This window comes from Furipterus horrens, unplaced genomic scaffold (assembly GCF_987537825.1).
Source record: "Furipterus horrens unplaced genomic scaffold, mFurHor1.1.pri manual_scaffold_4, whole genome shotgun sequence".
In the NCBI taxonomy this organism is placed as follows: domain Eukaryota; kingdom Metazoa; phylum Chordata; class Mammalia; order Chiroptera; family Furipteridae; genus Furipterus; species Furipterus horrens.
Window position 1 is genome coordinate 162,690,296 of NW_028327174.1, and position 13,731 is coordinate 162,704,026.

General features: G+C 34.7%; 1 protein-coding gene across 2 annotated transcripts in view; it reads left to right on the forward strand.

Annotated features, from left to right (window-relative positions):
• The window catches only part of VPS13A (vacuolar protein sorting 13 homolog A), a 214,879-nt gene that overhangs the window by 162,340 nt on the left and 38,808 nt on the right, over positions 1–13,731 (forward strand). For both annotated transcript variants that reach the window (XM_090274190.1, XM_090274189.1), the window contains exons 55-65: positions 2,705–2,858; positions 3,345–3,491; positions 3,699–3,780; positions 4,588–4,657; positions 5,724–5,829; positions 7,665–7,778; positions 8,852–8,997; positions 10,202–10,283; positions 11,125–11,238; positions 12,089–12,164; positions 12,252–12,415. In XM_090274190.1, the coding sequence (XP_090130316.1) occupies positions 2,705–2,858; positions 3,345–3,491; positions 3,699–3,780; positions 4,588–4,657; positions 5,724–5,829; positions 7,665–7,778; positions 8,852–8,997; positions 10,202–10,283; positions 11,125–11,238; positions 12,089–12,164; positions 12,252–12,415 (1,255 nt within the window). The remainder of the gene's footprint in view (positions 1–2,704; positions 2,859–3,344; positions 3,492–3,698; positions 3,781–4,587; positions 4,658–5,723; positions 5,830–7,664; positions 7,779–8,851; positions 8,998–10,201; positions 10,284–11,124; positions 11,239–12,088; positions 12,165–12,251; positions 12,416–13,731) is intronic.

A 13,731-nucleotide genomic window follows, 5' to 3' on the forward strand; every position in this document is an offset into this window, starting at 1 on the left:
CTACCTATTTATTTGCTTCCTTTTATAGCCAAACTGCCCAAAGTGTTGTCCATTACAAAAGAGTTAAATATATTCAGTGTGTTCAATTCTTTCTTTCTTTTTTACCCTTTTTTCCTTTAACCATTCCAAATAGGCTATTGCTCTCAGAATAGCATGAAAATGGTGTTGTCAGGATCACCCTAGAGACCTGTGTATTGCCAGGTTCAATGCACAATTAACACTTCCCCTGTTGCTTCAGGTCATAACACTTAACACAGATCCCTTCTTTGACTTGAAGATTCCTCACCATCTTGATTTTTCTTTCTATCCCAACATTCTCAGTCTCATTTGTTGCTTCCTTGTCTTCATATTGGTTGCGATGAGGCTCTCAGACCTTAGTCCTCTTCTCTGTTTCAGTTTTATGATTTCAAATACCACATATATGCCAGAATTTTCTAGAAATATATCTTCAGCCAGATTTTTTTCTTGAACTTCCAGCTTGTATATCCAACTGCTTACACAAAATTTCTACTCAGATAACTAAGAGACTTAAACTTCATGTTTAAAACCCAATTCCTGATCTTTTGCCAAAAACTTACCTTCCTATTGAAGTTAATGACAACTGCATCTAAATTCATCTCTTTATCTCACACCCTCCATCTAATCCATCTAGAAGTTCTGTGCTGGCTCCACCTTCAAAACACATAGATCCTGACCACTTTCCTCACTGTCATCGCCCTATGCAGAACCATCACTTCTCCCCCAGCTTACCACAACTCCTGACAAATTTTTCTGCTTCTCCCAGTTGTCCCCTTGTCTCCTCCCATCCCAGCAGTGTATTCCTAACAAAGCTTAAGTCAGATCATGTCACTGATCTTCTCAAAACCTATTGATGGTTGTTCATCGCAGAGTAAAACTCCAAGTCTTTACAATATCCTACAAGGCTTTCCCTTTATCTGGCCTCTCACAATGTCTTCATCATCTACTCTTAATGTGTACTCTTTTTTTTTTTTTAAGTATATTTTATTGGTTATATTGTTACAATAGTTCCAATTTTTTCCCCTTTGGTCCCCTCCGCCCAGCATCCCCCCCTGGTGTAATTCTCAGTAAGTTCCTTGTAGTTTCCCTGGAGTTCTTTGTAGTTCCCACTGAGCTCATTGAGCTTCTCCATAATCCATGTTTTGAATTCCATATCTGATAGTTTGGTCCCCTCTATTTCATTTAGCACTCTTTCTGGGGATTCTACCTTTCCTTTCGGTGGGGGGTTGTTTCTCGGCCTCCCCATTTTTGTGACTCCTATTGTTTGTTGGTGCTTCTTAGAATGATCTGCACTTCCTGGATCTGCCCCTGGTGGCGTCAGATCCTGTACCAGTCTGGGCCTAGGCAGCCTGTTGGAGACTTTCAGGGATCTACTGCCTTTGTCTGGCTTCTTTAGTTGTTAATCTGTTCAATCTGTGATTAGCCGTCAGGCTTCAGGACCGTGGGTATGGCAGCTTAATTCCTGTAGGCAGGGCCTTTGCTTCCCCTCAAGCTGACGCCACTTGGCCGGGAATGGTCTGCCTGCAGTGTGGGGATGAGTCAGCACTGGGACCCGATCGGCTGCCTCCCCAGTTCTCCCCTCAAAGCCACCACACCAAACTCTCCTCAAGTGTCTCTAGTCCTCTCTGTCTTCCCTCCGCTCAAGCCCAGGGTAAGTGGGGGCCAAAATATTTTCGTATGTGATCCGCTTAAGAGCTCTTTTCCTCCAGCTGTTTCTCTCTGGCTAGCAAGAAACCCTGTGGCTTTTCGCTCTTCACAGCTGATACTATTTTACTTTCCACTCTGTTGCTGTAGGCTGGGAAGCTCAGCTGGGGGTTTAGACCCTGCCCTTCTCAGGGGGAATCCCCGGCTGCTGAGCTGTTTCTCAGTCCCTTCAGCTGCCACCCGTGGGAGCCCAGCCAGCCCTTCCGCGTCTCCGCACTCCCTACTGGTCACGTTGTGATGTAGCGGCCTTTTCTGTCTCTCCGTGGTTATAAGACTTCTCTCCAGCCAGTTTTCAGTTGGTTATTCCAGATGATTTCTCCAAAATTAAGTTGTAAATCCAGACTAGTTCTGGGAGGAGGTTAGTGTAGCTTCCACTTACTCTTCCGCCATCTTGTTTCCCCTCTTAATGTGTACTCTTAATGCCAGCCTCCTTGCTCCTCTTTATACACTACATGTGTTTTCTGCTTTGGAGCCTTGACTCTAACTGGTCCCTCTGCTTGAAATGTTCACCTGTTGTCTTCTGGATGAATCTCCTTTAACATTGTTGAAATCTTACTCCGTGACACCCCTATTGACCACTCTATTTTAATACTGCAACTCCACAACCTTGCATATCTCAGTATTCCATATCCACCTTACCCTTCCTACTTTTTCTTCGTTCAAAAGAGTTTCACTCCCTAATATGTTAAAGTTCGCTAAATTACTGTATTTATGTTGTTTTACCTATCACTCCTCAGCTAAAATAAAGCTCCAGAATTAGAGGGATGTTCACTGATAGGATTCCTATAGCCCAGAATGGTATATAAGTGGGAATTTAATAAGATTGGTTGAATGAATTCATGTTTTTTAAACTTGTAATTTGCTTGCTTATTACTGAGGATATTGTAGAATGTTCACTCAAGTTTTTGTAATTCATGTAATAAACCAGTTAAAATGAAAATGTGAATTAATTAGTACCTTGATTTTTGTTTTCATATATAAGTTCTGATGTGGTTTGGGAGACAAAGCCCAAGAAGAAGGCGAGGTGGAAGCCAATGAGTATAAAGCACACTGACAAGTTAGAGAAAGAATTTAAGGAATATATTGAATCTTCACCTTTGGAAGATAAGGTTATTGAGTTGGACACTAATATTCCGGTAATAATTTTAAGTACTGATAATGAAGTTTTAATTTTTATCCGTTGTAATTAGATTAATCACTAGAGAATTTCTAAGGAAAGATTTATTTCCTTATAAAACAATAAATGCTACAATATATACTTTGTTATAAAATATTTTAAATAGTTGTATTAAAAACTGAGACTTCCTCTTGAGATGCTAATGATTGTTCCTTGGTTAAAAGCCTTTTATTTTATTTCTAAGATTATTTTATCTTTTATCACTTGTTTTTGGTAAATTTTAGTAAATTTACATTAAAAGTCATACGACCACACTGTAAGGAATATCTGAGTATTTTTGTGAATTGAAAGGATATGAGCTATAAAGATCTCAGTTTTAATCTAATCAAATATTTAGCCTGTTATTTTAATTAAGATTTAAAAAATTTTGGTACAAATTTCTAATTTTAATCAGTTATGAACAAAGAGAAATTCTGTGTTTTGTGGGGCATGGCATATTTTTCAGGTTCTCTTTACCCCAAGTGGTATTAACATGAAAATTCTCCAACCACATGAAATAGCTATACGAAGAAATTATCTGCCAGCATTAAAAGCGGAATATAACACATCAGCACATCAATCATCATTTAGAATTCAAATTTATAGAATACAGGTAAGTCTGAGAAGATAGTCAAATTATATTCTAAAGGAACATAGCAATAAACTAATGTATTCCCATGGTCTGTTTTAGTTAGCATTTCCATTTCAATATGGGACTAGACTTCTTGATTCCTTCTACTTCTTAAATCTTGTTATTCTAGTCAGGTTCTAAAATTTATGTTTGAATGTATTGACTTTTTTTTTCTCTTAATTTTCTTAGATCCAAAACCAGATACATGGTGCTGTATTTCCATTTGTATTTTATCCTATTAAACCTCCCAAGTCAGTCACCATGGATTCAGGTTTGTTTATATTTTTAGATTGCCATAAAAGTGGTACTATTAGCTGTTTGGTTTATTTTTTTATGAAACAAAACCATTTTGTGCAGCTCACTTCAACAAAACTGAATAAATACTGAAGAAAAGATTAACTAGAAATATATACTTAAATTTTTAGAAATGTTAATTTTTTTTAAATTATGAATTTTAAACCTGTGATTTAAAAGCCACTGGGACCTTTGAATAAATTGTGATGAACTTCAAATTCAGACTGTTGACGGATCACAGAAAGTGTCCTATAATCTCCAGATGAGAATGACTGACAGATCCTTTCTTCCATCCTCTTCTTCCCGTTCACATCCATACCACTGACTCTAAACGATCTAAGGGAGTGTTCATAATCTGCTTGGAAGATTTTGACCTGTATACATGCCAAGCCCTTCCATCTAGAAAACTGGGTCAGGATCTTGAAATCTTTGTTTTTACGAAGTTTTCGTAATGCTTCTAATGCTTGCTTCTAATTTAAAACCATGAATTTAAAGGATTGGTAATCTTTATAGTGAATGTAGATAAATTACAAAAACAATCCTAGAGTCTGAAATTAAGATTGTAATGGATTGTGCAAATATCAATAGTTTTAATTGATATTAAAACAATCCTAGAGTCTGAAATTAAGATTGTAATGGATTGTGCAAATATCAATAGTTTTAATTGATATTCATAATTTAGTAAATAATTTAGTTGGCCATTGTGATTTGTATTACATTGCAAAAAATTCTTATCTGTTTTTTTAAAGCATTGTGGTTTTAATCATATTATTAACCTTTCCAGCACCAAAGCCTTTCACAGATGTCTGTATTGTAATGAGATCTGCAGGGCATTCCCAGATATCACGTATTAAGTAAGTATCTTAATATATTTCTTGTGTGCTTATTTAATGTTTGATTTAAATATACGAGTTAATTGTACCCTTTAAAAAATAAATTTTAGATGAGTAAAATATTTAAGTGTAAAATACTAAATTATAAAGATCATAGAAAAAGTCTATTAATTATTATGTAATTATGGAGAATCAGAAGGCTCTGAATGAAATACACCTCGATATTAACAATAACCATTTTTTAATTATGGGCATTTTGCCCTAACCTGTGTGTCTCACTTGGTTGGACAATGCTAAAGCTCGCGGGTTCGATTGCCAGCCAGGAAGATGCTTAGATTGCAAGTTCAGTCCCCAGTCTAGGCATGTATGAGAGGTAACTGATTATTCGATACTTCTCTCTCACATTGATGTTTCTCTCACTCTCTTTCTCCCTCCTTTCCTATCTCTCAAATAGATAAATAAATAAATCAGTCTTAAAAAATTCTGGGTATTTATTATTTTTATCTCTGTTTATTTGCTTTTACTCTTAAGTTTTTTATAATTACTATATATTGTTTTAGAAACAAGAAAGAAATAGTATTTTGAAATTCAGTCTCCACCTAATCCAAGAAATAAAACATTTAAAGAAAGACCCATCTATATATTCTTACCTTTTCTTGTTTTCTCTACCCTGTCACCAAGACAAGTGCTATCTTTATTCCCTTGCTTTTTAAAATTATAGTTGTATATGTGTACCTAAACATTATTGTTCTTAATTTTCCCCTTAATTAAAAAAAGTTTCAAACTGTACACATACTCCTAGGACTTGTTCATTTCATTAAACTTTTTTCTAAAATTTATTCGTTTTGTTGTATATAGCTAGAGTTTAGTCATAATCACTAATAATGTTTTTTATGACTGTCCACCACAGTTTACTTAGATATTGTCTCTCTACAGTCATTTTCATACTTCTTTTTGTTGCTATTATGAGCAATGTTGCTATGATAGTTATCTTTCTAGGATAATTATTCATTCCTGCTTTTTTCTCATCTAATTTTTTAAATACAGTTCATTGATGATCTTCAATGTTTTCTATTTTGTGATATAGATACTTCAAAGTGTTGATCCAGGAAATGGATCTCAGGTTAGATCTTGGGTTTGTCTATGCTTTAGCAGAACTTATGACAGAAGCTGAAGTAACTGAAAAAACAGAGGTAAGATTTACAATAATAGCATTGATGAGAGGGATTAGGGAAATAAGAAAAAATGATGTCCTGCTACTTTGCCAAATTCATTTATTAAATCTATTAGGTTTTTGTTGGAATCTTTAGGGTTTTTTATGTACAATATCGTCCCATCTGGGAACAATGACAGTTTTACTTCCTCCTTTTCAGTTTGGATGCCTTTCTTTTTTCTTGTCTGATTACTGTGGCTAGTTCTTCCAGTACTCTGTTGAGTAAGAGTGGTGAAAGCAGACACCACTGTGTCTTTTTTCTTATATTAAGGGAAACACTTTCAGTTTTTGCCCATTGAGTATGATGTTGGCTGTGGGTTTGTCATATATGGTCTTTATTATGTTGAGGAACATCCACCATTTTTTAGAGCCGCAATTTTCAGCCTGTGTACTGCAGCACACTGGCGCACCACAAAAAATTTTAAAACACATAATACCTGATTATTTAGTCAGGGGCACTGACCTCTTTTCCCTTAGATTGTCAAATTTGAAAAATAATGACAACAGTCAACACAACAGTAGCTATTTGGTGTGAATGAATTAAAATAGTACCTAAATTTTTTGTCACATGGGAAAAGAATATTTTTTGGTATGCCACAGAATTTTAATAATTAGTTTATGTGGGCCATGAGATGAAAAAGGTTGAAAGTTGCTGTGCTAGAGCATTCTTAGGCTTGAACTTCTTTACACTGTGGTGAATGAAGTCAGTTTCTTTTCAAAGAAATTAGGAACTGTCTCTCCCAGGTAAAATCTTTGAGCCAGATCTTTGGAGCTTGGGGTGGGGCAGTATTCTTAGCAGTGTCACACTGAAGTTGAGCCTTTACTCCATGAGTGGAGGCTGGACAGAAGAAAGAAACTGTCCCCTCTCCTATTATTTAACAGCTAGTAGCTGGGCATAGGGTGAGAAATGTTGATATCCTGTGCCTTCCAGGAAGAAACTCCTCCAGTTGGAGTCTGGGCAGAGAGATAACTCTGTGTTCTTGGGTAGACCAGTCTAAAGTAGAATTTTAGCTTATTGAGCTGGAAGGGGAAATTGAGAGAATGGTTCTTGTTCAAATATTGCAGACTCACTTTTTTAACCAAGTTTTTGTAGATGTTCTTAAAGAGATGTTTCATTTCCTTATGCCTTTAAGACCATTCATAGAAGCCTTAAATGTTTGTTTTTTAAATAAATTTCACCAGTTTCACTGGGGAGCTGGAAAAGAGCACCTCACAGTGTCATCTAGAAGTCAGTTTTCATATATACTTTTAATAAGGCCATCACTTTGATGGTTTGTTAATAGGTTAAAATGTGAATGTTGGGCCATTTCTCAACACATAGAAGTAACTTAGTGTTTGGAAGAGAAGTAATGTTGATTATCAAGCATGAAAGCACTGATTGATCACTTTGTGAAAAATAATTTTCAGTGCCTTCTTCTATTTTTTATTATATTAATAGCCTCTGTACATGTAAGTAAGGCATTAAGCAAAAAGCTACAAGTGGACATTATATTTAAAAAGTAAATATTCCTAAAAAAGTGTTGAAAGGGTTAGTGGTCTTTTGGAATAAAAACTATAGTCACATGAGGAAAAGCTTAACATCTTCCAATGAATTAGATGGAAACATAGAAGATATGCTTATCAGTTTCTGAGTGACAGAAAGAATTTTTCTAACAATAGAAATATTAGTTTCTTTCCTGAGGCAGTAACTTTCTAATTATGAATAATGTTGAATTTGGATATTTTAGAGCACGTTCTGCAGTGTATGAGCTATTTGCTTAAATACTTCATGAAGATAGGTCCCTTAACTTTTTATTTCTTTATGTTCCTTTACAGATTGAACTTTTTCAAAAAGATATAGAAGTTTTCCAAGAAGAATATAAAGCAGTGTCATTAGTAGATTCATCACAAGTCAGTCTCTATGAGTACTTTCATATATCGCCTATCAAGGTAGGGGAAGTGTAAGTTATTTCTATTATCTATGATAATCTAGGTAGTAGGAAATTTACTGGGTCTTTTGGGTGGATATAGTATTCAAATTATGTTCTTAAATAGTTCATAAATTCTGTAACTTCACAATTACAAATATAACTAAATAGCAAAGCAATAATCCTTTTAAATTATTATTATTAAATTGTAATAATTTTCACTATATGGTAATAATAGTGGAGCCACATGCAGTATGTGTTTATATATTTGCCTCAGCCTGATATTATGTTACCTTAGTGTTAAGGTGTTTAATGACAATTTTCAAAATTCTGTGCATGATGTATATGTAAGTTTTTGTTTTGAGTTATAATTGACACATTTTTATTCATTTCAGGTGTACAGTGTAATGGTTTGACATTTGTGTACACTATGAAATGATCATTCCAATATGTTACCATCTGTCACTATACGTATTATGCAGTTTTGTTTTGTTTTTATTGTGATGAGGACTTTTAAGATCTACTCTCTTAGCAGCTTTCAAATATGCAATACAGTATTATTAACTATAATATATAAGTTTTAATTTATAAAGCAACCTTGATTTAAGATTTGAAGATTGAATGGAACTTAATGTAAGTTCTTAACACAAAGTTTCTATTATTTACTTAGGATTACTTGAAGAAAATTATTATGAAACTGTGTATACAGTATCTATATGCATACAATATAAAACTGCTTTTGAACTGGCCTCATCTTATTAACTCATTTCTAGTAGCTGACACATTCACTTAATGGAGACATTTGAGTTATTTTCAACAAATTTAACTTCTAGATTATTGTTATTAAAATGTATAAAATTAATATTTTCCTAGATTTATCAAAATAATTGCATTGAACTAAATATATCATTTTACATCACTGAATTTAAAATTTAAAAAGAACTGTTTTAGATTTAACTGTCCACTTACTAATTGTGGCATAGTACTGATAACTTTGAAACTTTATTAATGGTGTAGTGAATTTAAAATGAAGTTGAATATTAAAAGTTAATATTGTCATTATGAAGATCCTGATATTTATCTCTGTCTCATTAGCTGCATTTAAGTGTATCATTGAGTTCGGGTAAAGAAGCAGCTGAAGAATCAGAACAACGTGGAGGATTAATTGCAATTCGTTCTTTAAATCTTTTGCTGAAGAGTATTGGTGCCACTCTCACAGATGTACAAGATGTAGTTTTTAAGTATGTTTAATATTCAAATCTATAAACTGATGAAAGTCCATTTTATATTTACCTAAAAATTCATAAGTAAAAAATATGTAAAGTATATTGCAGATCTTAGGCACAATTTAGTGTTTGCTGTTTAATACAATTTAGATAACATACACTTGCTAACCCTTAACTATTAAATAACAAGTTAATTGTTAAATAATTTTCTTAAGAAATAGGGACAAGGTCATGCATGCTTGTGCATCATATAAGGCCTTTCTGGCCTAGGGAAGAATTCCTAAGAAGCTTTGTATACCCGAAGGTGTGGTGTTTAAAAGATGGGGCTTCAAGGCCTGTGGAATCAAGACTCTTCAAGCATATGTGACTAGGAGAAATGAATGTCATGATAGAGGAAATGAAGGGATCAGTTCAGATGTCGCAGTCAGGAATTGACATTTTAATGTGAGTTGTAAATGGGAGCTATTAGAATATCTGACCAAAGAGACTCAGAGTCTGAGTGGAGACTTCAGATGAGAATGCCCTTTTCAGGTGGCACCTAGAATTGTTATTGTGAACAGTAGTAAGAATCAGTGATCCAATAAGATATAACTCCAAGTCTGGATAGAGTTAGGTAACAGTCAAATTACAGAACATAGGTTTGAATACATCACCTCAGGAATAAGATGAGATTTCTTATCTTGCTGCCCTCTTATCTGTTAGTCTTGACCTCCCCAATTAGTTGATTGGGTATATGCTGGGAATAGGTTATGAGTAAACTAACCTTGATTCCTTGGCTGTTGGCTGATCAGGCAGGCCCTACCCTGCAGCAACTGAACCCTGGCCATTCTTGGGCAGCCTCTTCCGTTTATCTCATTGTGTCAAACATATTCTCTGCGGACCATGATAGGACAGAGTTGACAAATATAAGTTCCTGTCCATGAGTGGAATCCAAGGGGTCTCCAAATCCACTAAATTATGTGGAAAATATGTGTATGTTGGTGGCTTTTATTAGAATAAGATCCATAGCTTTTATCAGACTTTTAGAGCTTTCTTTGACTGGAAGGTGCAGAGATGTATGTAAAAGGGTAGACTTTCTTATTGACATGGGAAAATGTACTATAAAAGGAAAGATTTGCAGAAAAATTCTAATGAAAATAAAACCTTAATATTGAAAACTCTCCCTCCCTCCCTCTCTTCGTGCACACAATATTTATACATTTGTATGTTTTTTTTTCAGGCTTGCATTTTTTGAACTCAACTATCGGTTTCATACAACATCTGAATTACAATCTGAAGTAGTAAGGCACTATTCAAAACAGGTTTGTCTAGATTATTTTACAAAGGGCAGGGCAATATAAAATAGTGAAACTGTATGTGGCTGTACATATATAATGTAGATTTGGCAAGGAAGTTAATAGCCAGTTTGAAAATTTTTAAACACGTTTTTTATTTTCAGATTTGTAGAAAGAAATTGAGACTAACCATTTCAATTTTCTGTTCTTCTGATTTTTAGCCATGTACTGAAATCTTTTCTGGATCAGTGTGGATTAGACATAAACATTTAAATAAAATATTAAGTAATTCACCACATTCACTTTAAAACATAGGATCAAGGGAAACTACTTATTAGTAACTAAATGATGAACACATCATATTTTTAATGTAATTGAGTTGTTGAGTCTGCTATATAATAGTGGATTTTCCCCCACTTTTGGAAAGACTTTGGTATTTTGATATAACATAGAACATCTGAGACAGCTGTTGTACAGTGGACAGATCACTGAGTGTGCCTCAGGAGGTCTGGATTTGGATCCCAGTTTTGCCATTTAACCCCTATGTGGCCCTCAGCATCCAATAACTTCTGTGTTTCTCCAGTCTATAAAATGATGGTAGTATAAAAACGGTCACACATAGCTGTAAAAGTGAGAGCATTTTGAGTATTCTAAAGCATTACGTAAATATTTCATAAAGTGTCTCTCATACTCTTAACAGCAAATTGCTTTTTAAAATCTATGACTAGTGATGAATAAGGTGATAATGGTTCATGAGTTGAAATTGATGATAAGGATTAGCCTGGAAAATTGGATGTGTATACTGACTATAAGAAAAAATATTAAGTCTGATTATCCAAGTTGTTTAATGTTCATATTTCATTTTTAGGCCATTAAGCAGATGTATGTACTCATTCTTGGACTTGAAGTTTTGGGAAATCCCTTTGGTTTGATTAGAGAATTATCTGAAGGTGTAGAAGCATTTTTCTATGAACCTTACCAGGTAAAATAGTTATTCTTACACCGTATCACACTAATACTTTTGAATAAATAATGCATTGCAGTTGTTAACTTGAGTGGTAGATGTAAATGGATTTTGGGAGACACTACAAAAGGACATTATTTTGTGGCAAACAATGGTAGGAGCTTTTGAGAAATTTGAGGAGAAATTTTTATCTTTTCCCTCAAAATTTAAACTTAAGACTACAAAAATGTACTGAGTTTTAAGTGTTCTGTTGGATAAAATTTACACAACAGTAGGAAGAAGAGTATCATAGACAGGTAGTCTTGCTGTGCACAATAACATGGGACAGTAAAAATAACCCTGCAAGATGGCGCTGTGCAGAGCAATCTTAATCACGGCCAAGATTGTGATTTTCTACGTCCCTTAAAGTTTTCTGTCAGAATGTTCAAGACTCTTCTACTTACACTTTTAAGAGTAGATGATAATGAAAAATATAGTAAAACTAATATTTATTTTGTACACTATAATTTAAAGCATTAGATATATTAAGAATTAAAGTGTTTTTATTTATTTTGTAAAATATTACCAAGAATAGTGTGTGCTCACCTTCTTATTGTATACCTTACCTAAAGAACAAACATTTTTGTGTGCACTTTGGTGAAGTCATACTCTTTTCTAAGTTTCGATTAACTTCCAACAGTTAATCCTTTTTACTTGCAATGTCATGAAATATGTCTGAGACTTCTGTTAATGGGAAGTTTTCTGCTGGTGTCACTTTCTTGGGGACCTCTTTATTTTTGACCCTACTGTTTTCCTCATTTATATCAATTAATACACCTTTAAAAGTAAATATAACCTTATTTGTTGCTTTTAAATTTTGACCCTTTAGGGAGCCATCCAGGGTCCTGAAGAGTTTGTGGAGGGAATGGCACTAGGAGTGAAAGCATTGGTTGGTGGAGCTGTTGGTAAGAAACAGAATGCCTCCCAAGTATGATTACACTAGAAAGTAATGATGTATTTGCTTTTACTAAAGATATGATAATTTCCGCTAGGTGGATTAGCTGGTGCTGCCTCCAGAATCACCAGTGCTATGGCAAAAGGGGTAGCAGCTATGACCATGGATGAAGACTACCAACAGAAGAGAAGAGAAGCCATGAATAAACAACCAGCTGGTCTTAGGGAAGGCATCACCCGTGGAGGAAAAGGCTTAGTTTCTGTAAGACATGTCTCAGTGTGTGAACATTACAGGAAATAGCTTTTAAAGCCACATTCTGTGAATAAGAAAATAGACACGTAACTTTCATTCCTTCAAATATTATTTCAATATTGGAGGAGTAGTGGGTTGTGGCCCATATAAAATATCTCAGTAGCCTCCAAAAGCATTCTGTTTAACTAAAATGCTTAGGAAATATGTTAATTCTTATGGTGTCTAGAAAGCAGAACATTGTATTTTTTTTATTGTATTTTATTGATTATGCTATTATAGTTGTCCTCATTTTTCCACCTTTGCCCCCTCTCCACCTCTGCCTAGCACCTTCCACTCCCTCAGGCAATCCCGCCACTATTTTTCATGTCTATGAGCCATGCATATAAGTTCTTTGGCTACTCCATTTCATATACTGTATGTTACATTCCCATGACTGTTCTGTAACTGTTTATTTGTACTTCTTAATCCCCTCACTTCACCCATCCCCCCTCTCATCTGGCAACCATCAAAATGCTCTCTGTATCCATGATTCTATCTCTCTTCTTCTTGTTTGCTTAGTTAGATTCAATTTTTGATAGATTTGGGGTTGGTTTTTTTTTTTGCCATTGCTCACAGTTTCAATCTTCTTAAATTAGTCCCTTTAACATTTCATATAATGAGGGCTTGGTGAAGATGGACTCCTTTAGTTTTTCTTTGTCTGGGAAGCTCTTTATCTGCCCTTTGATTCTAAATGATAGCTTTGCTGGGTAGAGAATTCTTAGCTGTAGGTCCCTGCTTTTCCTGACTTTGAATATCTCTTGCCAATCCCGTCTAGCCTGCAAAGTTTCTTTTGAGAAATCAGCTGACAGTCTTATGGGCACTCCCCTATAGGTAACTAACTTCTTTTCTCTCTTTATCTTTAACCTTTGACATTTTAATTTTGTGTCTTGGAGTGGGCCTCTTTGCATGCATCTTGTGTGGGACTCTCTGTGTTTCCTGGACTTGCATGTCTATTTCCTTCACCAAATTAGGGAAGTTTTCTTTCATTATTTTTTCAAATAGATTTCTATTTTTTTGCTCTTCTTCTTTTCCTCTTGGCACCCCCTATGATGAGAATGTTGGACCTCTTGAAGTTGTCCCAGAAGGCTGCTTATATTATCCTCTTTTTTTTTTTTTGTAATTGCTTTTTGTTGTTGTGTTCTGATGGGTGTTTTCCTTTCCTATGCTCCAAATCATTGATTTGATTCTCAGCTTCATTCACTCTACTGTTGTTTTCCTGCAAATTGTTCTTTATTTCAATTACTGTATCCTTCATTTCTGACTGTATCTTTTTTATGCTGTTGAGA